The sequence below is a fragment of the Choloepus didactylus genome, chromosome 1 (genome assembly GCF_015220235.1).
Source record: "Choloepus didactylus isolate mChoDid1 chromosome 1, mChoDid1.pri, whole genome shotgun sequence".
NCBI lineage: Eukaryota > Metazoa > Chordata > Mammalia > Pilosa > Megalonychidae > Choloepus > Choloepus didactylus.
This window is the reverse complement of record NC_051307.1, coordinates 225,209,501-225,236,987: the sequence shown is the minus strand read 5'-3', so window position 1 is coordinate 225,236,987 and position 27,487 is coordinate 225,209,501. Positions and strand designations below refer to the sequence as shown.

Sequence of the window (27,487 nt, the reverse complement as noted above, 5' to 3'; positions counted from 1 at the left end):
TTTGTGACCGGAGACAAGAAAAAGAAGAAAGGGAATTTCTGGGTTTCTCCCTTCCACATCGGTCTTTGGAAACCAAGACACTTATTTTTCATAATTTAAAATCCTCTTAACTCTGGGAGCATTAGAATTCCTAGACTATGACTGAGTATTAGTGTGTGTCTGCTTTAAATGTCAAGAGAGTCTTTAATAATAACATTTAAGGAATGCTAAGATGGTGACTGAATATAATAAAAGTGGGGAAATTCTTCAATTGGGGTGAAATGAGCCATACGTTGCCCAACACCTGAGTGCTGGAGAGGGTTTTAAAGAACTCGTGTAAATGTTTCCACGGGAGTCCAGTCTCGAAGGCATGTGAATTACCATAGTTTGAGTGAGTGGGCCAAAAATAACTGTTTGGTAAATGCTCAGTTTGATAGAAGAATTTCTTTTCTGCTCCTTTCCAGTTGCTGATTTGTTTTTTTATCCTATTTACTTGAGAGACCTGCACAATGGAATATACTCTGCCTAAACCAGTTAACCTGTTTGAATCATCATTGTATACAAAACCAATACAGCCGTTGTGCAAGACATATCCAATCTCATGGTAGACAGCATGTCCCAGACTTACCTGAGTACAAAAGCTCCTTGGGGCCCTTATTAAAGATTCCCATCTCCCAGTCCTCCCTTGGAGTGTATGGTTTAGCAGGTTTGAGTGAGACCCAGTCCGCTAAATTTGGGGATTATCACTGTCGGGGTGATACTCAAGACTTGCTTGTTCATAAGTAGAGTGTCTCTTAAAAATACACATTGTCCACCCTTCAGTGAAGGTACTGCGTGAGGTCGGAGGGTTCAGTGAAGTCTGCATGAGATGGGATGTTTCTTGTTAGTGACCCACATGATTCTTATGCTCACACTAGTGTGAGAAAATTAGACCAGGCATCGTATATCCAAGAGTCTGGTCTTATTACTGCTTCTTCCTGGTTCCGTGTCCTCAGATGTGTTCACTGTTGTGAGCCTCAGTTTCTCCAAACATAAAATAAGAATAGGACTAGAGAACTTGAAATGGCAACAACAGTCTTGCTGCTTTGCAATCAAATGAGTGGCTTGGCCCTGCTTCTCGTCTGTCTCCACTAATGTCAGGAGAGCTTTGTTTCTCATGAGTGAGAACTGCCAAATTGGGCTTAAAATGATTAGTCCTCCTGACAACGGGTAAAATGGTTATGTTAAATGAACCCTTATCTCTGCGGAAAGAATGAATTTATTCTCCTTAGTTTTTGTCTTTGAAGATGTTGAATGGAACCTCTAGCCTTCAGCAGTTATCAGTGGATCTGGAGCAGTTGACAAGTTCTGGTCTTTCACAGCTTGACTATCTGGAACGTAATTTGAGACCGTGCCTTATGGAAACAGGGATGACCTGTATCAGCCAAGGTAGAGGAGAAAACATTTGCCTAGGTTGAAGGGAAGATAGGATGAGAACCAGAGAAAGAACCAGGCTTCATCTTTCCTATCCTTTCTGTTCCATTCTTTAAAATGATCTCTCCTTAGTCCAGCTGCAAACTGCATCAAACCTCTGTTACATTGGTCCAGAGTCCAGACTTAGACTCCACCAGTGGAAGTCTAGGTATACTAGACTAATTTAACTTTTCTTTTTAAAAAAATTAGATAATACCAAGTTTTCACAAAGTACTAGGTTTTAGGGTAAGCTTATTATATTCAAGAAAGAGCTCATCTGATCCTCAAATCCCTAGAATGGTTACACAGTACACCCCGGTTGAAAACTCAGAAATGGAACCCAGCGCCCTCTGATTCTAGTGCCCACATTTTTAAGCATTTTCACTCGGCCATCATTCTTCAGAATTGATGAACAAACTCACTGATAAAAACAACAAACAAACCCTTGCCATTCCTTTAATGTCCAGATACTCATTCGGTACCCACCAAGGAAGCTTTCAGAGAATAATTCTGTTTTTATATCATGTGGCATAAAAAAAAAATAAAAATTTACCAACCATATTTTTGTTGACCTTGGGACTAAATTTTTCAGTCTCCTTTTCTTTGCTTTTTCATGGGAGTCACAGTTTAAGAGGAAGTGGTAGAAAATACTTGTTGATGTTAAATGTGTGTAATATTCATTACAATAATGAAATGATGCCGTGAAAATTGATGGGGATGGTGAACTCATGGAATGAAGGCATAAAAAGTAGAGAATCTGGAAGCTTTTTGGAGGACTGATGAGTATTATAAGTGAAGAAGAGCTATTCTAGATGATGGGTGTGACTGTTTCAGCAGGTGTGAGTGACTTTTTAGCCTGAACAAAGAAAAAATGCATTTGGCAGGTGTTTTCTTTAATTGTGAAGAACGATATGTGCCAGTGCTGTTGTAAATGATAATAAAAATCCAAATCTCATCCAAGAATATGACTTTAAAATTAGTTTGGACCAACCAAACAGAAACAAAAACTTGGATTTTGGCCTTTTGCTATAACTCTGCTTACCTTTTGAAAAAGCAGAACCATGGTGGTAGAATTGGGATTTAGGCACAATAAGGAACCTGGATCATTTTCAAAATGCTCAATGAATTCTAAGTAATAGTCTCATGGAAAAATAAGGAAATATTCCCTATGGCAGTTATCCCTAGGGTTAGAGATGTGGCTTTATACAGATTCCGTGTTTGGAACGTAGTGTTATTACTTTTGGGTGACCTGTAAAAGGTCATTCTGGTAGACTTTTGGGTGGAATATGGAGGAGATGATTCCTTTTGATAATGGGAATTTGGATTTTCCTTCTCTTAAACTGAGTCTTTGTAATTGCTCCATCAGCAGGGTTTGTTCCAGAATTAAGTCACATTTAATTATTCACTAGACTCTTGAGTAAATATCATCTTTCAGCCCTTTAATTTGTGACTTTCAGTATGGCAGAATACTTCTTGATTTTAAAAAGAGCAAAGTATATGCCTTAATGTTTTCTACCCCATAATAATTTTAAAACATTTTTTTTAAATCTAAGAATATTTTAGTCTAATGTAAAAGTTTTGAACACTTACATAAAAAAAAAAACAATTGTAGAAAAATGTCATTCCCAATATTTTAATTGTTCTAATTGAACCACTGTGGAAACCTAGATGCCTTTAGAATTATGTGTTTGGAGCATCTTTATTAGTTTGGCTATTCAATAAGTTGCTAAAGAACAGAGGATGAATAACATAAAGTGGCTCCTAATATGGTATCATTTTCATTTCCTGTTTGTTCAGAGATAAATGCTAATGCTGTAAGGGTTTTTTTTTAAAAAATGTATTCCTTCCTGAACCACAAGGGAATAAAAATTTTAAAAAATCAAATGATATGACTTGAAACTGAGCGAATTAGTTAGGATAAGCTGAAATGTTTTTCCCTTCTGCTCTTATACCCTTGCCCATTCCTCTGCCCCCCTGCCATGTCCTCCCAGAAAACAAGTTTATTTTTAAAAACATGAGTCTTATTTTTTTTTTTTTTGGTAGTAAGTTAGATTTACCAGAAAATCGAGTTTTAAAGGTTTAAGGTTATATGACATAAAAAGAATTGAGTCCCTCCGTAATTCTATGGCATTATTTTGGATAAATGGTCTGTAAAAGTGTCGACAAAAGACAGGTTGGTCCTCCCCACCCCCTCTCAGTCTCTCTCTCTTGCTCTCTCTCACACACTCTTCACCCTCCCTCCCTCCCTCTTTCTCTCAGTAATCTTGTCTACATTTTTCCCTAATGATACAGCTGTTTTCTTAACTATACATTAATTTGGGGGGGGAAATATTTCTCATTTTTTTTCTGGAAGTAGACATTATATGTTCCCCATGCCTGACTGTCTTGAACCATCAGAAATATCATAGTGTTAAAAGAATCCAAGGCAAGTATTAAGAATTTAGCATCCAGTAAATAGTATTTGAGTATCAACTCTGTACATACGTAACGATAGAAAAGCCTGTCTTCAGAAGATAATGTTTTCATAGAATGAAGAGACATAAATTTTTGTTGAGATGAGACTAGCATGTAGTAGGTACTCAAATATGAAATAAATGAATGAACTCATTCTGTGTTCATTGGAAAATGGGAACCTGTCAACCCTTGTAGCCCTGTTCCTTTCCTGCTAATATCATTTGCCAGCACTGTCTTAATCTATCCCTACCTGTTAAGAAAGATGAAGTTAATTTTGCATAAATGTATCCTTCTGTCTAGGAGTTTCTGCACAACCACAACAGATGAGTTTGTGAGTTTTAGCTACCTAGCTCATTTTCCTTTGGCTTCCAAATTAATAAGGTTGGTTAATAGGCATGATTCACATTTGTCTTTTAGTCATCTGTGTTACATGGGACTCCTTGGTGCCGGCAGGTCTAGAACTTCCCCCTGAAAGGCTAAGTATTTTGTGTTGAGACATCTCACACTGTGACACCTCCAGTTACTTGGAGTTTGGCAATGGTAGTAAAGATTTCAAAATGATAAAGGAATGTAAATGATTTTGTCATATGCTCTGGTGCCATAGTTTAATTTGGAATTAGTATCATTTTGGATGTTAAAATAGTAATACATTTGTATCCAGAGAAATAAAAAAACATTTTCTTTCAACTAGCTTGCAAAAGACAAGGAGCGCCTGCAAGCCATGATGACCCACCTGCATGTAAAGTCTACAGAACCCAAAGCCGCCCCTCAGCCCGTAAGTACTGATCCATGCCAAAGGTTAAGAAAAGCCTTACAGTATTTCTTCTCTGCTTCCCCACCCCAAGGAAAGGAAGGACAGCCTGCTTCGGCGCATTTGAGAGTTGAAACGCTCAGGTTCAGTCACTGTTTTTGGTTACCTTTTACGATGAAGTCATTGTGCCAGGTATTTTGGGAGATACAGGATGATTCAGATGTGGTCCTTGCCTACAAAGTCCAAAATACCACTTCTTCTTTGGGACAGGATGATTGGTCCTCAAACAACATACTAAAATACAGTATGAGAGTTCACTGGGGCGGGGGGATATTTTTTACTGAAAGGTGGGAACTCAGAAGTAGCCAGACAATGAAACCAGAAGAAAGAGGCATTTAAACCCAGGTAAGCCAAGAAACAGAAAAGAAAAGAAGCAAGGAGTAACCCAGACAGAGAAAGGAAGTGGGAAGCACAGCCTCAGAATAGTTAGAGGCTGAATTATAGAGAACATCTAATGGTTATAAAGGCATTTGAAGTGAAAATCATTTAGTCCTTCACAGTTAGGAGACAAGTGTAGGTTTAATTTTTAGGAATCGCCTTTTTCTTGCCTCTTCCCTCTTAAAACTTAACCTTGGAGAACATGTCATCCAAGCACTAGCAGTTAATGTGAAAGCAGAAGGATGTAAAGACCCAAAATCCTTTCTTGGGCCTCATTCCATGTTATAAATTGATCACTCTAACAGTTGTATTTCTATATACTTATATTTCTAAAATTCTCCTAGTAGCTTCAACTGATTATTCAAAATGGAGAGAGTGCTTTGCTTCTTGATTTTAAGATTTGTAAAATTTAAAGGTACACTGCCTTTATTTGATTTTGCTGGGAGTCACTGTGTGAAAATTAATTGAGCGTTGACAATCTATAGTTAGAACCAGCAATTTTAATCAATATGCAATGATGCAGCGTAATGGCAAAGTATTGGTTTATCTGTTTTGACTGATTTTTTTCTATAAATAAAGCAAACATACACCCATATATGTATGATTTATGGTGATAGAAATAAAACAGAGTCAGACTATTAACCCAGCAAATATGGTAGCCTGCCAAGATGCAGTTGGCAGACAAAATTAATGTCTGAAACAGAACACATTACTGAGACATAGGACATAAAATCATTAAACACTTCGCGCATCCATTTTTACTAGGAATAGAGTCCTTAGTTTCCATGTGTCTTATAGCCTGCAGGGCTGGATGCATGGGCTAGTGAAAAGAAAGGAGAAAAGAACCAGGCCACTCAGTGTTGTGGAATCAGTAGTCAACTGTGCTATTCATATTATCCCTTCCTTTAAAGGGGAGGATACTAGAATAACACAGTCCCAGTTAAACCAGTTGAGGAGGCCCTGAAACGACTTGACTGACTTCTCACATGAGCATAACCCGTTGCCAAGGGTGCTCATGTTAGAACTCTCTGAAAGTCTTCAGGTGGCTTTAGTGTGCAGGGAAATAGTTTTTCCCCAGATGAGGGTTTTGAGTCTTGAGACTGAGCAACAAGAGAGAGAATGAGATGATCTCACATTTCCCCTGCGGATTAAAAATAACAATGATAGGATAATGTTAGGACTCAGCACTCTAGGAAAGGACTCCTTTTGGATCATGGGGCTCCTTGGGAAGAGGAGGGATAAAGTTAAGGAGAAGTAATTGCAAAACCCCGTGGGTTCTCAGCAAGTGATGGGTCTGGTCTGGGTGTTGGCAGGCAGTGCCGTATGTGTTGGCCTGCACACGCTGCAAAGGGGCTGTTGGGACTGTCCATGAGGACCAATGGTGAGCATTCAGTGAACAGGGAAAAGCAGCTAGAGACGGGGGGTTGGGGGTTGAGGGGAATGAACAGAGCAGGAATGTGTGTCTTGATTAGTATTTAAAAAAATATTTTACATTCTAGGAAATTGTAACTTTGAAGGGGACCTCCTACTAAATTTATTTTTAACTGCTCTATTGAAAATTCTCTACCACTAGTCAACATTATCTCTTAGTAGCTCAGCACAGTATTTCTTTATTAAAAGAAATAGGCACGAATATTTTTGACTGAAAAATTAATAGCTTTTGAATTCATACACAGCACGTTTTCTTTTGCAAAGCAGTCCAATATCGCTGCACAGCACTTCTATAACCATTTATTTAGAGTCCAAGTCAAACCTTTGACAGCTAGAGCAGCGCTACAAGCCAATATAAAGAACTCCAAGATGTAAACCAACAATAGGCCGTCTGTGTGAGGTTTGCCATTGTCAAATACATAGATTGTTTGGATTAGTTTATGTAAATGTACTGTTGTATTACCCTTTGAAAAAAGAAAGATCACATTTGTATATGAAAAGTGGTTCCCTTCACAGGCAGCATTATAAATTCCTTATCCTTTAACTTACATGTAAGAAGTAAAAATTGGTGCCTGACAAGAAGATATTGTGTGACACTGTGTTGTTGGAGTGAACCTGCCTTCTTTTCATTTACTGGAAAATAGAAAATTTTATTATAGATACCATCTTATAAATCAGGAATTATTAATATACGTGTAGTTGAGGCATTTGGAAATTAATTACAAAAGGTAGACATGTTTTGCATAAATTTTTACTTCCTTCCCCTCCCCCCCTCCCAAAAAAAAAGGGTGCACATGTACAGCAAACTCTTGGTTCTTTCAACTTTAGGGTCACAGAAATATCTGTTCAACAATTCTAATGTGTAAAATATTCTCTATAATCTGTAAATAATTTTTTACACCCCCAAATAGTAGCATGTATGGTCTGTGTTGAAATTAGTATCCTTCTAGAACCTTTTGATTTGAAATAAGCAGTCCCTTGGGATCCAAATCTGACCATGGATGGGGACTTTCATGTTAAAACTTGCCAGTAAGTTTGCAAAGCTTTGTCTTTTTTCCATTTCTCTTTAAAAGGAACTTCATGTTTATTTTAAAATTCTTAGTCACTAAGTGAGAGAATGCTCTGCTATAAACATTGCTTTTCACTAAATGCCATTTGGGTGGAAAGTGTCATTTGTTGTATCCAGTCATCCAACCAGTCCCCATTTCAGTGCATTAAAGAAATCGCCAGCGTGTTCAGATTATTCTTGCATCAGCTCATTAACGCATTTTCTGGAGTCGATTGTGGAACTGGTCTTCAGTTTTGGATGGGGAGAGTACACACTCATCTCGGGAAGGTCTCCAAGTTTTACATGTGGATCTGAACTTGACCCACACTGGGAAGTCGATGGGTGAATTGGAAAATGAGTTTGTAGTCCTTCTATCCCTTGGATTCCTTTAATAGCATCTCTTCCTTCTTGTCATGAAACGTGTAACACCAAGAAAACCTTTCCTTTCAGAATTAGCCCCAAGACTCAAACCGCAGTTGTTTTTGGAAAGGGAATTCCTGCATTTAACAGTGAAGTATTCCATCAACACGTATTTGTTCAGCATGCTGCATAGTGTGAACATGGAATAGTGAAACGAGGTAGACACTCTCCCTGCCATTGAGGTGTTTGGTGTCTTACAGAATAAACTAACAAATACACACACACACACATACCCCGCATGAATTGTGCTGTGTGTAAGTAGAACCAACTGAATGGAGGAGTTGGGGAAGACTTTGGGGAATGTGACATCTAAGCTCAAACCTAAAAGATGAATAGGAAGGAACAATAAGAAGTTAGCTTCATGAATCTTTCCTACAGTTAAGGGTCAGAGCATGTGTTTGTGTGTCTGTGAGGGAAGGGAGCTCAAGAGAGGAGGCTGTGCAGTGAGGATCAGTGTGGAGGGCGGAGAGGAGTGGCCAACAACAGCTAAGATAGGCTTGTCATACGTCTAATTGTATTAAGGCTGGACCCTGCATGGAAAACGAGGTATTTAAAAGATCAGCAGAGCAACTGTATTTTCTAGCAATTGGATGCATACATATCAAGAGAAAGCCTTTTGTTCAAGTATGTTTATAACAGCCCAAATGTGGTTTTGAATATTGAAAGATTCTTCTCTTTTCCATGAGGAGAGAAACAAAAGAAAAACCATGTAATAGTAAACTGCCCTAATGAAACAGACTGATACTCTTTTATTTCAAACTCAGTAACCTTTTCAACGTAAACACTAAAATGTATTGCTTGTGAGCTAATGTCTCCATGCCTACTCCATTGAGAATTTGCTGAGATGTTTCCTTGGAGGGAGGTGTAACTCAGAGAACAAAATAACAACAACAACAAGAGAAACATGTCTGTTATGACTTTATTAAGCTGTTAAGGATTTTTAAAAAGACTTTTCATATATATCATTATGTCAGGAAAACACTGTAAATCATATTTTATAGTACTGAGTACATGAGAGGTACACTTTGCTTGAGGGTATTCCTACACATCAGAGAAAAGCTCCTGATCCCAGAGAAACCACATTCTTTCAGGTTTGGTGGGCAAGTAATTATAGTACAGGTAACTGTATCCTTCTGTATGAAAATGTTATAAAACATTTACAGGAACTTGGATATTTGGAATGAAATGTACTACTAGAGTTTCCTTTTTACACATTTTCTTTTACCTTTACCATAGCAATTGGGACTGTTTTGAAACTGTTTTTAGCTACTATGAAAACAAAGTGCCCTTGCCTAAGTAAGCCCTCCTAACCCCCAAGCGTCCCCCCCCATCCGCCCCCCCCCAAATAAAAGAAGTCTTTTAACTCTTCAAGTAATAGCTAATCATTCGGGTGCTGAAGCCTTGCTTAAGAGTTAAGAGAAATAATATTAGGAAATCATAAAAAGGTATTCTCAAGCACGCTGCACAAAAGCTGTATTTATGTACTGGTTTTCTTTAAGTCGCCTTTCTTTAAGTCCCCTTCCTCGTTTTTTTTTGTTTTTTTCTTTTTTCAATATCCTTTCTGGTAACATCACCCTCCCGGTCAGTGCTCTGTTCCAGCACTAGTCTCTACTGCAGTCACACGGCCAGGCCGAGGCAGTAATGAAGGCACACACTCCTAACAGAAGCCTCCAGCTGCCACCCACCGTCCCACCCTCCCCACACTCTGCTAACATCCCTTCAGCCTCAGAAAGGTACTCTCTGAATAGGAGTGATTCATGTCTAGAAATGCTGTGCAGTTAAAGCATGACTTGAGTCCTGCGCAGGCCAGTAAAACCAAGAGCAGAAAAACGAGTTCTGTGAGCCTGAAAGTCCCTACTATGCAGTTGTGTCCCCTGGTGTTTTGGTTTCAGGTTTATCTTTTGTTCTCAGAATCTGTTTTTATGGGAGGCAAGAACACAAACAAAAAATTTTTTTTTTAAATTAGTTCTTTTGGGAATACTTACAAGCCTGTTTCTGTCTGGGGTTTACATCAGCAGTTTGTTTTTTTTGTTTATTTTTTTTTTTAAATGTGAGTGACTCATCTTTAGAAGGGAAAGGGGGTTACTGTTCAAAAACTAAAGATGAGTCTTTTAAAAAGGATTTAGCAGGACTAAGCAGGGTAGCTGATACCCTTCTAATTGTTGGAATAGGTAAGATTTCCAGAAGGCTCTTTCTATAACTGGACTGGGGAAAAGATGATGCTTGAGAGCACAAATAAATTTTAAAAACAAAACCTTACAGACATGTGACAACACGGATGAACCTGGAAGGCATCATGTTGAGTGAAATAGGCCAGACACAAAAAGACAAACATTGTATGATCTCACTGATTTGAAATAATTCGAATAAGCAAACTTATAGAGTCAGCGTCTAGATTGTAGGTTACCAGGGGACATGGTGGGAAAAAGGAATGGGAAGTTAAGGCTTAAAATGTTCAGGGTTCCTTTTTGGAATGATGGGAATGTTTGGTAATGGATGGTGGTGATGGTAGCACAACAGTGTAAACATAATTCACAGCACCGAAATATGTATCTGAATGTGATTAAAAACGAACATGTTAGATTGTGTATTTGGTAGCAGAATCCAATTTTTTAAAAAAAATCCATGGAACTACCCTGCATGAACAATGAGTCCTAAGTAAAATCACAAACTACAGTTCATAGGACAATTATGAAAATGTGCTGCCATCAGTTGTACAAATGTTCCACAGCAGTGCAAGATATTAATAGGGTAGTATATGGGAATCCTGTAATTTATACATGATTGTAAGGTAAACCTATAGCTTCTCTAATAAAAAAAACATATGTATGACAAAAGAATTTAACTTTTGGCCAGAGTTTCAAACAGATTATGTGTGCCGAAAATCATCACAGGACGGAAACTTGCCATCTAGAAAATATCAGTGTTCCTACTTTTTCTAAATATAGCAACTTCTTTTTAAATAGAAAATGTACACAATAAGAAAAATAGGCTCTCCCTCAGGAAAAGAAACCCTCCCAGTCCTATCCCTTCCTGCTCCATGCCCTGGAAAAATTCTCTCTGAAAACCTTCATCACAATCAGCAACATGAAGCACATAGGCTTTCATTTCTAATTGAGGATTATATTAAGCTGTAATAGTTTACAATTAAGGTGAATACTGGAAGATTACAGCAAAACCTACACTGTTCCTGTCTTTTGTGTTTTAGGTCTGTAATTAATTTTCATTTTTAGTCGACTTTTTTCAGAGACCGTCATTAAAAGAGCAGGTTTGGTTTGAACACAGAGCCTGTTTTCAATGCTTCCCATTGCTCCTTCTTTTATCTGTGTCCCGACCTCACCTCTCGAAGATAGTTTCTCCTTAAGACAAGCATGTCATCACCAAACAAAAGTTGAAAAGTTAAGAAACGTCTGTAGCTGTTGACAAGATAGACATTTCATTAACTTGTTGGTTCATCCTTCAAATGATTTCGAGAGGGGAAGCACCCTCTGTTTGGAGTTTACAGCTTTTTGTTCTTCCATCTTGCCCAGGCTACAGTCATGTTTAACTTGGAATCTGGGCTCCTTTGGCAAATTAGCAATTAGAACAATTTTGTGGGAATATGTATATGTGTCATTAGTTTTCCTGCAAATTAATAGCAAGGGCAGAGGTAAAGCAGAAATTTTCCACTTGACTGCCACTCCTCTATGGATACTTGGCACTTAGTTTTGGAATGGCCACAGCTGCTCTCAGCCACACTCTTCTTCTAGGAACTGTCTCTTAATTAGTTTACCTCATAGCCATCATTACAAATATTCCTGCCTCCCCTCCTTGAAATAAAATTAGTTTCTACAAAATATTCCAGTGACATCTTGCACCACTGCACATTGATGGTGGGGTCACTCGAATGCTGCATTTAATCATTAGATCACCTCCATATGCGTCTCCTAATTAGAGTCCTTAGAATACATTTTTATCTGGTAATTAGCTGAGATTGGCTGCTTCCTCTGTGGCTTATTAGAGACAGCCCAGCAGTGGGTGTGAATCACAGTGTCATTTGTCAAGCCTGGTAAACCCCTTCTCTGCTCTCTTCTAGCTCAGTGTTTATTTGCAGGTGCTCCCTGGTGTTCAGAAGCATCAAGAATTTCTACTTGCTTCTCTTTCTCCACGGATCATGCTAACCTAGATGGGTTTTATTTTCTACTGTTGCTTCTTTGGTAGAACCAGTACAAGTGTTAGGATCTTTCTAAAGCTACAATGGTCATAGTCTTTGATGACATCTTACCATGTGATTTATCTACTCTTCTTACATGTGGGCACCCAGAAAGATGAACTTACTGAGTGTTGACGTGAGTTTTGATTTAGGGCAAGTCAGCTAAAATCTGATGGACTGCGTGATTTTCCTCACAAAACTGCAAAGTACCGTGCATATTCCTTAAGGACATTTGTGTTTATATTGGAATTTTCATTATGCGTGAAAGTCACGATGTTCAGGGTAATGCTCTTCAACTGAAGAGAGTAGCCAAAAAATAGTTGTCAGGATTGTTTTATGGTTATCATCATGGTTATTACGTAACTTTTCCTTTGCCCAGTGTCTGTTTTCAGAGGTAAGCTCTGCAGAGGCAGCACTTGTGCACTTTGTTCCTTTTTCGGGCACTATGGTACCAAGTCTTAGATTAGCTCGATAAATATTTATTGAATCCCATTTATAAGTTGGGATAAGAGCTGTTCATGGTACCCTTTCCCAAGAAGAGAATTCCTGAAAATGAAACTGGTTAGTGTTTCTTTTTCCTCTGACCTGGGCATAAGAAGATTATGCAAAAGTTTTAAAATCACGACAAGTGTGCATTTGACTCTGGGTCCAGTTGTGAATATGGGCAAGTTATTTAATCTCTCTGAGCCTCTGTTAGCTTATGTGTAAAACATGAAAAATAACATGTCAGTTTTTACTGGTGCTATGAGAATTAAATGCAACCCCACAGTGGCAGGTGGTTTAAATGTCGTTTTTACCAATGTTGTCCGTGGTTTTCCAAAGTGTGAGGATGTTCTCAATCAAGTAGCATTTGAAATTTAAAAGCTATATTTATGAGCATTAGGCTTTTGTGCACTAATTTCCTTGACCCTTTGCTTGGTCTAATCCTTATCTGCACTGTCCCTGAACTTCGTCAGTGACTAAGGTCCAAGGCAAAGAAGAGGTCGGCCCCAGGCCTCCCCATTTGGCTTCTCAGCTCAAACCCATCCAACGGCTGTCATCATGAAGTGTTAGCAGTTTGTTTGCAAATGAGTGTATGAAGTCAAATTTCTACCGAAAACAGCTCACAGCATCTCTCCAGTTGGACGGGGGATTCATAGGGGCAGTGGCATCTCCACAGCTTGTTATTCTTAGGCATTGCTGTCTGCTGAACCAGCATTTCAAGCAGAAAAGAAAAGTACAACTGAAAGCTCTCTCACCAACACTGAATTTTCAGCCCTGTGTTTACAGTTTTCCATTAATTTTTCCCTAATAATATTTGGTCTTTCTTTTCTTCAAATTAATTGCTATTTCTACAGAACTGCCCTCAACATATTAGGCAGACAAGTTTCTCATGGCCTTTCTCATTACTATAACATGACTGAAAGTTGAGATTTCTCAACAATTTGGAACTCGCTATTTAGTATTCCAAAGTACTGAAATGCCTTTGGAAAAATAAATTTTTTCATTTCTATGTGTACAATCGTAGAGTGGATATCGTGCGTGTTTTCCACTCTAATTTGCACCAGTTGAAAGGAATAAATAAGGAAGTACTGAGTATGATCTCAGAGGAATCTGATTTTTAATACCATTCACAAATAATGCCTTTTACTTAGGACTGTAATGCTGGTGAAATAGCTTTATTATGTTAGTGATTTGAAATGTGGTTTAAGAAAAACATCACCATTTCTTGAACTTTTGGGTGGCTGTGTATATCTGAGATAGCTATTCTGTGTAAACTCCAGGGAATATGTTTAAAGCAAGCAAGTTCTTCAGCATACGCATAGTTAAAATATTTCAGTGCTGTCAATTTTGGAAAAGTGGGACAAGCCCACTAACCTAGTATTAATAAGAACAGCACTTCAGGGTAAATGTGAAATGTACACATAGCTCAATAGAGGAAATCAAAATAGTTCTCCTTTGTTTTCCTCTATAGTATTTCAAATAAGACAAGTATTTCAAATAGACAATATTTATTTCCTTATTTGATGCAGATTTATTGCATTATATCAGTCAACATTGGAAACCTGACCAAAAAATCAGCAAAAATCCTACAGTTCTGGAGCCTTCACAAAGTTTAATGACGGTTACACATAAGGCTTTGGAGTATTAGTCTGTGCCAAGTGATAGATGTAAATGAAAGTGTACTGGGTTAGTGGATTCTTTCTAATGTGAGCTGTGGGTCAAACGTATTTTAGTTGTTTCTGACCATGATGTTTCATGACACAGTTGGTAGCCTTTTGCTGAGCTGTCCGGTATGATAGTCACTAGCCACATGTGATTATTTAAATCTAAGTTAAAGATTTAATTTTAATAAAAATCAAATGAAAACAGTTCCCCAATTATGCGAGCATATCATTGCAGAAAGTTCTGTTGGCCAGCTCAGATCTATAGCGATGTATCCCACCTGGTGTTCTCTAAAATATTAGTCTTGACTAGTGCTGTGGGACCCCATCTTCCTCTTTGAGGTTTAGAAGGCATATTAATGCTATTAAAGATGGGGAGAAGTTACAACTATATGTGTTTTGACCCAGAATTCTTCCAACTCATTTACTTGGGTAACTCCTTCTTGTGTCTATGAACACCCACTCTGTAGGCTTTGGAAAACATCTGTCTCACAAAAAGGAAAGGAGAGCATTGTAGGAGCTATGTTTTACCAAATACTCAATGAATTGTTTCCAGAGGGAACACACCTCATATTCACCTGTTTATAAATATAGCTACTTTGTGAAATAAAACTAGCCAAGCATCCCTTCTTTTATTCTTGTTTTGTTTCAGATGCCTATTTTGTTGCTCCTTTTTTTTTCCTGAAGATCTTCTAAGAATTGTTCTTTTCTTCACAGCTGAATCTGGTATCGAGTGTCACACTCTCCAAGTCTGCATCAGAGGCTTCTCCGCAGAGCTTACCTCATACTCCGACGACCCCCACTGCCCCCATCACTCCCGTCACCCAAGGCCCTTCCGTCATCACCACTGCCAGCATGCACACGGTGGGACCCATCCGCAGGCGGTACTCAGACAAATACAATGTGCCCATTTCCTCAGGTAGATACCTCATCGTAGCCTCCTACAGAATAGTAAGAGTCAATTCTTACAGACCGGCCCCTTTTTAAAAAGTGATAATTAATAGGACAATGATTCTTATTTAGCAGATATTGCGCAGAACCAAGAATTTTATAAGAACGCAGAAGTTAGACCACCATTTACATATGCATCTTTAATTAGGCAGGTAAGTAAATACCACACTATGTGAAATGATATCAAAAAGGTGTATGTGTACATGGATACACTGATGAAGTAGATTTAAAACCATTTAGTATGCATGCATGCTAAAACCTTTTCTATAAGGTTTTTTAAATCTGCAATATATAACATAATTGCTTTTGATTAAGTATTACAATACGATGTGATTATTAGGAAATTCATTTCACACAACAGTGAAAATGAGCCTGTTTAAAGATGGCAAGTCAATTATCACAAGCTACAGTAATCTCTGATCCCTAGAATTAATCTGAGCTCTAAATAATTACTGAGCTTTAATCAGCTAGTGAAATGTTTTGCATTTCTCTTTGATTCTGCTTTATGAATGACTAATAAATTAATATTTCTGTACGGAAACAGAAATAAAAACTCAAAACAACTAGATAATGCCATTTTGAGTTTTGCTGTTGAACTGTTAAATACAACCATTAATCTTAGATCATTTCGTGAAACCTTTCTTAGGATTGAGCCCTGAATCACTATTATTTTATATTTCCAGGAAACTGTATAATGATGATTTCTGCTGATTTGGTCATAAATTATCATCTTCTGTTATTGTTGCTTTACAGGCCATTCTTGAATCTCCAGAAAAGCAGCTAACACTAAATGAAATCTATAACTGGTTCACGCGAATGTTTGCTTACTTCCGGCGCAATGCAGCCACGTGGAAGGTAAGCTTTCTCTCAGGCTAGTTTAAGCTTGGTTCTTGCCATTTATAGAAGAGAGTTTGTTGTCAATACAATGCAGTTGTTGTGCTAAAGGGAAGTTGTCTTTGTATTGTTTTGATACACACAGTGTCCACCGTATAGCAATAGTTGATTGAGAAAATAATTACTTTGTAGTAGACGCGCTCAGATGGAAGACTCCCATTACATTGGCATCAGATGTGTTGGATGGGCCAAATAGTAAAACCATTTCTCTTGGGATGGAATATGTAGAGAAAAGAAGCAGATGACCTGACTGTCAAAATATTGAGGTTGTCCTATAGTGCTTAACACAATGCTTATTTCTTTAGGCCTTTTACCCCAGCTGATATTTGCAAAGAAGCATACAAAACTTGTTTTTTAACCAATTGAAAGCTGGAGAAATGTTCATACCAACTTGATTCCACCTTCACTGGTTGGATATAAGCTCTCTAACTCATATAACAGAGAAAGCTTTGCTACTTAAGAACTAGACTTGTATATGCTGGTCTTTGGGTAAGTTGAGAGATTGTCCCTCTTAGATCCATGAATGACATGGGGAAAAACAGTAGCTTCTGACTTTTGGAACTTTATCGTAACACCATTTGCTTTATATAAAACAGGTCAAAATCCACAGCTCCATATTGGCTGCCCACAGCAGTCCCTAGGGCCACAGGACCTTATTCTGAGCAAGTTTTTCAGTTCAGCAGTGGGTTTGTGGATTCCACTAGTATCAATTCTTTTGTGTTAGATTGAACCCTCACAAGTTTTTGAGATTTCTGGGAGATGAATATTCTTGCTTTAGAATAGGAAAATTACTCTGACATTTATTTTTGTCATTTTACTACCAGGAATTCTTATAATCCCTAAATTCCCATTTAAATGCCAAAAAAGAAAAAAAAGGACGTATTATTATAAATAGGCTAGGGATTCATTATAGGATGCAAGGGAAAAATTTGATTTGCTTGAAATAAATTTCTTCCTCACTACTCCTTGAAATGTTTTATAGGAAGAAAAACAAAAGTAAAAATGGAAAATACATTTCCTCACTTAAGTTCTTGATGAATAAGCATTTTAAAAGAAGGTGAATCTAAACACAGAATTAATTCATCAACTTTAAAGAGCTGTGAATATCTGTTTTATGATTGAAGTTATCCTTTCATGTCCATCCATTCACCTGGGCATTAAGGAGGTGGGGCATCTATTCAAAATCTTACCCTGTTTTCCACAGCCTGCTTCAGGAGATAAAATGCAAAGGATATTTAGCTAAGAATTCATTTCAGAATTTATAGGGAATATCAACATGAAACAGGCATTTTCTTCAAATAGCCTTTTATAGCCAAGGATCAAAATCAAAACTGAAAAGTATCAGTATTAAATATGACGTTTAAGCTCAGATCTTCAGATTTAACTCTTTCATTTTGGGGAGCTGCAGGTAGAAGTGTCATTAATATATACAATCCTAGGTGAAGTACCTAATGACTCATAAATATGTATAATTTCCTCTACATATTCTTAATTGTACTGCAATCTGAGACAAAAGATGAAATGCCAGAAGTTACAGCTGAAGAGAGCTTAGTCATTGTTTTAGAAAAACTCGAGTTCTAGTTTTCTGCTTATAGGTACAGTCTTGGGAAAAGAAAGTTGAATTTTGACTTTGCATCTCCACTTATGACTGTGTAGCCCAGCCAAATCTGTGGCAGTCTTGAATTATTTTAAAACATCAGACAACAATTAAGATTAGGAGAAATGTCAACGTTCTTTTGCAGCTATGTCTCCCTGATGGCCCTGATGTTTATAGCCTCTGGATTTTTTAAGGAGCCCTGAGCTTTATTTATTTGTTTTCACCTCGTCAGTGTTATTCTTGGAGTCAGCATCAGACCCTTAAGCATCCTATAGTATGCCTTCAGGTAGCATAAAAAAGAAATGCTTCTTTAAAGGCCAAGCTACAATTAATATGCAAAGAAACTTGTATCAAGTATAACTGTAACATGCCAAACGTTCTGAGTTTAGAATTCAGTTAGAGGTGGTTGTTTTTGAAGCAAACCTATCAGATCTTTTTAATTCAGGGGTGTCCTTCTGTAGTTGTCTGGGTATCTGAAGCCTACCCTAATTATATGGACCTTGCTCAAAAATTCTTTGGGAATTTATCCTGTGAATTTTTGTCATGAGCAGTTTATGATGTCATGAAATAAAATTTTGTCTCATTGTCTTCTAAATATTCCATGTTTGGAGAACAAAAAAATCAGCATTATTTAGCTTGACCCCCTCCCAGAGTCATTAACTGTGGCTCTCCAAAAAGTGAAACACATCGCAAACATCAAGGTTTTGTAACCTTTAAGGATAATTATGGGATGAAGGGTAACAGGTGGTGGAAGAGGAATGGTGTTGAATGTTTGAAATCGAGTGAAGGGCTTACCAGGGTCCAAGGTACATGAGGTGCGAGGCCTGCATCAGCTCGTGGCCCAAGTGAGTCCCCTCCTTGTTCCATATAAAAAGAATGCTTTCAGCAAATGTCATGGGTCTATTTGTAATGTCCGTCATGTCCAGTGTTTAATCTGGATCAAAAGTCTCAACGTGGACTAAAGAAATGACTTAGTATACACAATAAGGATTGGTGATTTTCCTGAAATTCGGGAAAGATGAGTTGAGAATCTCCTTTTTGGTGTTTTTGGTAGATTAAGAGATGCTAAAGGTCTGAGCTCAGGAATGACCAGCAGTGACTTTTCTTACAGCATAAGAAAGAAATACGTCTCTGGAGTCCAGCAGCTGCATGAGGAGCATCCTTTTGCCACTGAGAGTCCCACCCATGTGTTCCATTGGCATTTACTCAATTAATGAGGGCACTTGCCCCTAGTAAGGGCCAAATCTCATATATATTCAGGAAGGTAAGGCATAGCTGGAGGATGAATACTGAGCCATGGGGGCCCAGATTACCCCCTCATCTTGTCAGCTATACAAGGTGGTGCTCTCAGTGGTGAAATTCTATTTAGAATTCTTCCTAGTGTAAGTTTTTATAACAAGAATCCTTCAAGAACAAGACTATATTTAACAATGTTAACCTTTAAAGTCTTCATATTTCATATTTAAAGGAAAACTACCCTTTTTTAAGGGAGGTAGATGGGCTTGCAAGGGACAGTTTTATACTTTACATGTGTTCTTATTTTTGAGTCGTATTAACAGTATTTTCAGATTTATACTGTGAAGCCTAGTTTGTATGCATATTCAAAAATGTTTCGACGAAACTGCTAAAATACAATTAATTCATAAGTTTTTTTTTTTTTTTTTAATAATTTTTGCTTTTGAAAAAGATACACGTGGTTCAAGAAGGTCATCCACGGGGGTGGTAGACAGCGCTACCGGGATGGTTTACAAATATGGACTGTTAGGCTGAATTTACTGCTGTTTTTGGCATCTTTTCTTATAGAAAATGTAAATGTTTTCTCTTTTATACTTGCTGCAGAATGCAGTGCGTCATAATCTTAGTCTTCACAAGTGTTTTGTGCGAGTAGAAAACGTTAAAGGGGCAGTATGGACAGTGGATGAAGTAGAATTCCAAAAACGAAGGCCACAAAAGATCAGTGGGTACGTCCACCATGTTTGAACTTCTCAGCCTAGCTTGGATTGTGCTAACAAGTGTAACGTAGAGGCTTTTGGCTGCTAGATGGTGTTAGACCAAAGAACTGGTTTCACGTTGTCTCAGTTAAGGGAAACAAAAAAGCATTTCATCCCTCCTGTTTTGTATGCCCACCAGTCCCTTGCCCTGCTTGCTGGTCTTTGTTGCATCACATGCTAGTAGCTTTTAGGTGGCAATGCATATTAACCCTCACAAACCATTGCTTATGCTTATTGCATTTTATTTTCTTTTTCCTGTTCCCTGTATTGGATGTCTGTTCTGCCCCCAACCCCGTCTCCTTTTGTTGCCACTTCATCTCCTTTGCTGCTGCTCCTATCCCAGGGTGCCATTCGCACCAACCTCTCACTGCATAAGTGCTTTATCAGAGTAGAGGATGAGTTTGGGTCCTTTTGGACAGTTGATGATGAAGAGTTTAAACGTGGCCGCCATATTCAACGAGGCCGTCCTCGCAAATACTGCCCCGATGAAAACTTTGACGAGCTTGTCGCACAGTAAGAGCCTTTACTTGCTTTTGTTTTGTTTTCTGCTGTTGCTTTGGCTTTGCATGGTTGACTCACCCCATGTAGTTTTGCATTTCACCAAGTAGCGCCACGGCTTTCTGCAACAGAACTGAATTGTGTGATTTGTGTATGTATTTCTCGTTTCTCTTTGGAACACCAGTGCCTTGAATAATGCTTTTTTGACATCTTTAATGCAAATGTTGGTTGCATTTTGATTCAGCAGCTTACGGGAATCTATAACTAAACGCTTCTGTGTGACCAATAATTCCTCCAAGTAAAAAAAGAAACTTTTGTTTGGGCTAGAATACGCATTTAACGGGGTTAATTTCTTATTATTTGCTCACTCAGGATAAATGTAATAAAAGGAATGATTAAAATGCACCAAGCATAGGAAAGAAATTAATCACAGTGCTGATACTTCCTCTTAATGCCACTGATAAATGCAGATAATTTCCTACTGGAAGCTACTCCTTTCCCTCAGTATCTCCCATATGATTATTTCCTATGTTGACTCATTCTAGGACAGAGATTTTCTATAAACTGTACCTTGTCTTCATTTTGTCCGTAATGGAGACAGCATCCAATATTCCTCTTAAACCCAACCTCCTTCATTACTTAGGAACAACCCTCCCTTTTCTCCGTCCCTCTTTTGGCACTAAAAGTGCCTTGGACATAGTCCTCAGGAGCCATACTGCTTTCCCTCCAGCATCCACTCCAGAGCTGCAATTGTGGAGAAGCTTAAAAGCCCAGGTCCTCCAGCTCACACTCAGGAATGCCTCCCTGCTGTCAGCTCACTGACTTAACCCAGCACGACACCCCAGTCTGCAGCTTTTCCTTTTGGGGCAGGGAACTAGTAAAAATTTGCAGAGTCGTTACTATCTGGTGATAGACAGAGATCTCTGGAAGGAGTGCCCAGGCCTGTTATTTTTATGCCCAGTCTCCTTGAATAGTCATGTCTATACACAGAGGGGTTTATACCAACGGGATAGGGAGGAGACGAACTTTTTGGGGGTAGGGGGCTATTGCTGGGGGAAATTTCTGATTTGGAAGGCTCCAGCAAGCTTACAGCACAACTTAGGTAGGAAAATGGGGGATCGATGGCATTTAACTTTGAGTTTTTGTCTTTTTCTTATGCAGTAACCCTTCCCTTATTAAAAACATGCAGAGCAGCCACGCCTACTGCACACCTCTCAATGCAGCTTTACAGGTAAGATTAATGGCTGTCCCGAATATGCAACAGAGGCACATGTCTCCCCCACTCATTTCAAAATATATTAGCCTCGCTCTAATTAGATATTAAATTTTAATTCTGTTAAACTTTTTTCTTAAGTGCACAAAGCATCGTGCTCCCTGGAGGCAAACACATTGGGCTGCTTCAGCATTAGCAGGATGCTTAGCATTTTGAATATTGTGGCAAAAAAATTAAAAGTTCACTTATTAATATTTATCAGCAGTATCATAATTTCCATCCTCTTATTTCAGAATTTCACTTGAGGCAAAAATACCACAAGTGTAATTACTCTAGCACAGCTATTAATGTGCTGGATGATAGGCCACTGTGTCACATGACCTTCTATTGTTCACAGGTTTAAAGAGAAACCAGAGCTTTTTATTTCGTTGTCTTCATTAAAAAGTCTACTTTAGCATCTTTTCTTCTGTCTGGGGGTTCTGGGTTTGGTTTGCCTTGTAAAAACAAAATATTTTTGTTTCAGCGATAGAGGTGTTTACGAAAACCTCTTTAGGTTTGGAGCAGATTGCTTAAGATTACATAAGCAGCACACAGAATGTTTGTTTCCTACTGGGAAACCAAGCACTCGTTACATAACCAACAATGCTGGGGGAGGAAGACACTAGTATTGAGCGGGAGTGGGAGTCCCACCCAAGTAGGAGTTGCCGGGGCGGGGCTGGTGTCCAGCACACCTCCTGGTCCTGTGACGTCATCTCTCAGGCTGTGAGAAGAGTGTGCATGTGCTCTGCCTGGGTGGTTCTCAGGCCACCTCGAGAGTTCTTGTTTGTAGAAGACAAGCCAAGGGACTTCAGAATATATCATTACAAAGTTATCAAAAGATAAATCGGTCACTGCAGACCTTTATACTGTGCATCTTCAAAGGACGACATCACCTGGAAGTTGATTCTTAGCTAACACGATGGTTTGAGGCCTGCCAAATGCCACAGTACATAAACAGATGCACAGTATAATTGTGAGGTTAGACTCTTCATTGAGGGGAGTCAAAAAGAAAAGCCTAGAAGGGCAGCTTAGGGGGCCATAATGAAAAAAATGCTTATGAAACACTTCTCTGTGGAAACAGGGTAGTGTGAGGAGGAGGTAGGATGGGCACCCTGGTTCTGGTTCTATTCATTGAACAAATACTCACTAAGCACCTCTTCTGTGCCTTACAGAATTTTTCTGCAAATGCCTCAGCAGTGGCTTAAGGCTCCCAAGATGGATGATCTGTCTTATCCACGGTTAGTTAGAGTTGAGAGGCAAATTCAGTGAACTTAACATTTGAGTAATTATTTATTTTTAGTGCAAATCAAATTTAATAGGAGAAACTGTTTTCTACGTTTAATTACTTGTAGTTTACACCGTAACTTTAGAAAAGCAAATGAAAGAGCACTTAGATGCAACCACTATAAATACCATTCATTAGTAACTTATTTTCCCTGGAGTCTTCTGAAGTATGAATTTAAAGGCTGCTGTATCTGGAATAGTATTAAGATTACAAGCACATTTTATATTCATGAAACCGAAAGGCAAAAAAAAAAGGGGAGGGGGTGATTCTCCATCATCTAAATTCTCTTAACTATGTGACTAATTTCAATTAGTATGCTTTATCATTATAGAACTGGTCATATTTCATCTCTAAAACACTTTATATTTAGCATCTCCAGCACCCTTTATTTCATCTCTTAGCCCAAAACCTGCCTGCAGATTTCCAAGAATACTTGATGTCCATACAGAGGCAAGGTGATTAAATAAAATCCTGATTTGGGGAGTTACTTCCCCTTCTCCTGCATATTGAGATTCTTGATTAGTAGACCAGGTCATAGGAAAACCTTCTGCCAAGCAAATTAAATAAGGATTCTACCAGCAGGCCTTCCTTTCTCTTACCACCTATATTTCCATTTTTCAAGTCAAGTAAAAATAATAGTGGAACAGGCTCTTTAAAAAAAATACTAGAGCAACATAATCCATGATATACAATATATAAAATAGGACAGCAGAATCCACTACAGAAATAAAACGTGGGACTTGGGACAGATTGCATTATGCTCTGAAAAAGTGAAGTAACTAAGGGTAACCATAAAGCTCCGTATTTATAGACTGCCTCCCCCCACCCCGGATCTCAGAGTGGTTAATGTTCTGGGAGTAACGATACTTAGGAACTTCTGTACCATTACTTAAGCACCTTTGTTGTTTTGTTTTCTTTGCGGAGGTGCCAATTTGATACGAAACCACATACAGTACACAGGACCATTTATATGATTAACCCATTATGAAAATTGTTACACACCTGTTTCTAAGTGGACATGAACTATAAAAAAAACCACTTTGTTAGGCATGAGCAGTCAGTGAAAATGTCTCTAACCTTGCATGGATTGCTTTGATCACTCATTCAGCAAAGCGTTTTCAAGAGGCTCTGTTAGGAGTCGGGCACCAGGTTCTCCTGGCAACCCGTTCGAGCATTTTTTAAATGACAGAAGGGACAAGGCTGGTTTTTCCTTGCATACATCTTGTCTGAGAACCAAGGGATCAGTGTAAGCACTTGCCTTTTGGATGCCTTTCACTGCTGTGGTTCTTGGGCTTCAGGCCATGTTGTATAAAGCAGCCGGAATCAAAACTGGCCTTAACCTAGAAAACTTTTAAGAGCCAAGGAGAACAAGTAATCGTCCCTAGAAGGTTGCCCTGACTGGGATGATCAACTCATCCCCATCTACCTGGGGGACTTGGCTGATTTTACCATTGAAAGACCCGCATCCTGGGAACCCCCCCCCCCCTCAGTCCCAGGTAAACCAGACTCATAGTTTTTCTCACCGGTTGGTAGGTTACCTGTGAAACCCACTGACCCATAAAATTCACTCTGGTTTTCAACTGGACTGCAATTCTCAGAGAAATCAGCATCTTTAAAAACATTTCAGTTTTTGTCCTCTCACTTTTTGACTTGAGAAGCTGCTAAAGTACCAAACTAGACATGGTCCCACTTTGCCCTCATTCTGACAAATCTGACAGCTGACCTTATAGATGTTTTTTGTGGAAACAGGCTCAGATTATGGTCCCTGCAGAATTTCCATGACTCAGAGTCACATGACCACTGGGTTGTCTTAGATAAAGGCAGTTAATGAAATGCTTGTCCAGCTGCAATTTGCAAACAGATAAATAATTCTTGCAACTGCTTTTGTTCCTTGCTCTGCCAAAAAGGAAAAGAAAAAAAAAAAGAGCTCTTCTGCAATTACAAGACACCTATGTGGAAAAAAGTAGTTCATGCAGAATTATTTGACTGTAGGAAAGTAGGGAGTGCTCAGATTTACTGTTCATCAAAATGCACTTATTACATTTGGAAAATTAAATAGGCAATTTTTTAAAAACGTTTTGCAAGAGGGCCGTTACATAAGTTCAGAAGTAGAGGGAAGGAGAAGTGGTGGGCTTTCAGAGGGCCTGCCTTGGAAAAAGTCCATCAGGCAACTCAGTGCTACGTGAGTGTGTATAGATCTTCCAGTGTGGGACTCATATCTAGAAGGCATCTGGCTTTAGGGTTTGTAAACAAGTTTATATGCTGAGTCCATGCAGCCCAGCTTTGCAACCTTTCTTTCTTTCTTTCTGGCTCCTGTTTTCTTTTCAGAGCCAGGATTCCTAGAATATTTTGGACTTTTACTTGACTGGCCAACTGAAGTCATCATGACAGATTGTCATGATGGTACTTGTTTCTCATTAGGATGGAAAACCAGGCATCGTGTAGTCTGCAAGAGGACAGGTTTGATAAATCTTGATCTGATTGCAGCTGCTGTTTTTTGAAAGTCTGCCCTTCTTAATAAAATAACGAGTCACTGGGTCATAATTACTATCCAAATGAAACAAATACGGATGCTTTAATCCAGTGATATATTTGACCATTGCCTGCATTTCAGAGTGGCTGGCCGTTTTATGCAAACACAGGACAGGAAGGGGACAATATCCCACCATAGAATTCAAGTTTTCTTTTCCTCTTTTTGCTTCCCACTTTCAGTTTTCTGGCTGACAATCATTTGGAGTGACTTTGTCACCTTCAATACGGACATACTTAAGTACTGAAAAGAAATAAGATTCAGATCGCCCTTTTGCCAGGGATTTTTCTCCAGTCCTAAAATTCCACGTGATTGGCCTGAGTCTGAAAGATTATGCGGTTACCTTCAGCCAGTTATCTCAAAATACACTAAAAAGATTGGCAAATCATTAAAACGGAAATGAGGAAGGGGAAAGATAAAAGTTGATTCCTGTTCTATAATCTCTTTCTTTTCTATGGGATCTTAGATGTAAATGTTTATGGAAGTTCTCATAAGTTTGAGCTATGCAGCCAGAATAATCTGATCACATCTCCAATATCCAATAGTGCAGTCATCAAAATGGATAAAGAAATGAAAATTCCATTACATTTCACTGTGATCTGGAAATATTCAGTTCCTCTTGGAAAAGAGGCATCAGACCTAAACCTCATATTTAGAGAGCTTCATCTAAACTATGTGACTCTACCAAGCAGAGTCAAAGGAGTCCTTCCTCACCACTGTGCTTTGTGCCACCCCCGCTCCCCCAACTAGTTCTTCAAAGCCAAGCTGGGAACAGGTGCCACACAGCTTGCATTTAGAGCAGAATCCTTACGCAACTATGAGAAACGTACATCCACCAACCACACTACAGTGAACTTAAACTGAAGATTATTGCAGAGATCCATAACTTAGAATAACTTAGAGTTGCCCTGTCTTCATAAATTTTCTCTTGCTCGGTGGCAGGCTTCAATGGCTGAGAACAGTATACCTCTATACACTACTGCTTCCATGGGAAATCCCACTCTGGGCAACTTAGCCAGCGCTATACGGGAAGAGCTGAACGGGGCGATGGAGCACACCAACAGCAATGAGAGCGACAGCAGTCCCGGCAGATCTCCTCTGCAAGCTGTGTGAGTACTGTCTCTCCAAAAGGCTTTTGCCTTCATACCCCAGACTCCCTGTTTTCAGTGCACACAAGTCCTCCTCCTGCAGCTTTTGGCACCTCTTCTGTATGGAGCCCAGGAAGAAGTTTCTGCTTCTGGAAATGTTTAGCTCTGTTTTTGCACAAAAGCACCATTTACTAACTGTCCCATGAAAGCCACCCACTTCATCCAGCCCTACAAGCACATGCAGCAGTGAAAGGGGTAACACACTTGCTTCTTACCTCTTTGTATCTCGGGCCATTCTTTCAGCCACATTATTTTTTCCTCCTAAAAGGTAGAATACATCTCTGTGCCCAAGTTTGCTGTTTGTTTAACTCTCAGGCATGCGGACCTAGCAGGGAGAAAAAGATGCTTGTTTACTTGGGTGCGTGATATGCTTAACTGCGAATGTGACACCACAGCATTATTACCAAGCATTAATGGTGGCATAAATGAAAGGCAGCATGATTTATAGATTGCTCTTAAAATATCAAAAGGAAAATTAATAGGAGCATTATAGCAGCAGACGGCAGGATAATGAGTGCACATATAACTGAATGAAGCAATGGGAAAGGGCTGGACAGACCATGGGAAGCCAAGGCTGCGGTGTCCCTGGAAGGGTGGGGGGCGTGAGGGGTGGGAGGGAAGTGGTGTGGCTATAAAGAACCCCCTCCCTCACAGGAAACATTTAAAAACAGAGAAAAGAAACCACAGTATTCTAAATGCTTGAAGTTCAGAAGGATGCTGTGGATTGACTGTCTTTTGTTTGTAACAAGTTTACACAAAACTATTGCCTGTTTTAAAGGAATAAACCATCCAAGGATAGGCCGCTTGTCTATACGTCCTTTCTGAATTACTGACCAGTATCTTATTTCAAGATAATTTAACAAATGGGAATAGATAATATGAACTATAGCAATTAGGAACAGAATTGGCATCTAATGGCAAGGGAAAACGGGTTACCTACCAGCGTAATTGGAGGGTGCAGGGGATCTGAAATTTTATTTTCTAGCATTTGAATTTAATACCCAAAAGAGCTTTGGAAAGGATCTTTAAAGA

General features: G+C 38.9%; 1 protein-coding gene across 8 annotated transcripts in view; it reads left to right on the top strand.

Moving 5' to 3' along the window:
• FOXP1 (forkhead box P1) overlaps positions 1–27,487 on the top strand; it is a 389,051-nt gene that overhangs the window by 352,479 nt on the left and 9,085 nt on the right. For 6 of the 8 annotated variants that reach the window (XM_037800241.1, XM_037800248.1, XM_037800258.1 and 3 more), the window contains 7 exons: positions 4,577–4,660; positions 15,027–15,228; positions 15,333–15,412; positions 16,014–16,115; positions 19,591–19,712; positions 21,402–21,471; positions 26,250–26,416. In XM_037800241.1, the coding sequence (XP_037656169.1) occupies positions 4,577–4,660; positions 15,027–15,228; positions 15,333–15,412; positions 16,014–16,115; positions 19,591–19,712; positions 21,402–21,471; positions 26,250–26,416 (827 nt within the window). The remainder of the gene's footprint in view (positions 1–4,576; positions 4,661–15,026; positions 15,229–15,332; positions 15,413–16,013; positions 16,116–19,590; positions 19,713–21,401; positions 21,472–26,249; positions 26,417–27,487) is intronic. The other 2 variants (XM_037800253.1, XM_037800264.1) reach the window with 1 other exon arrangement.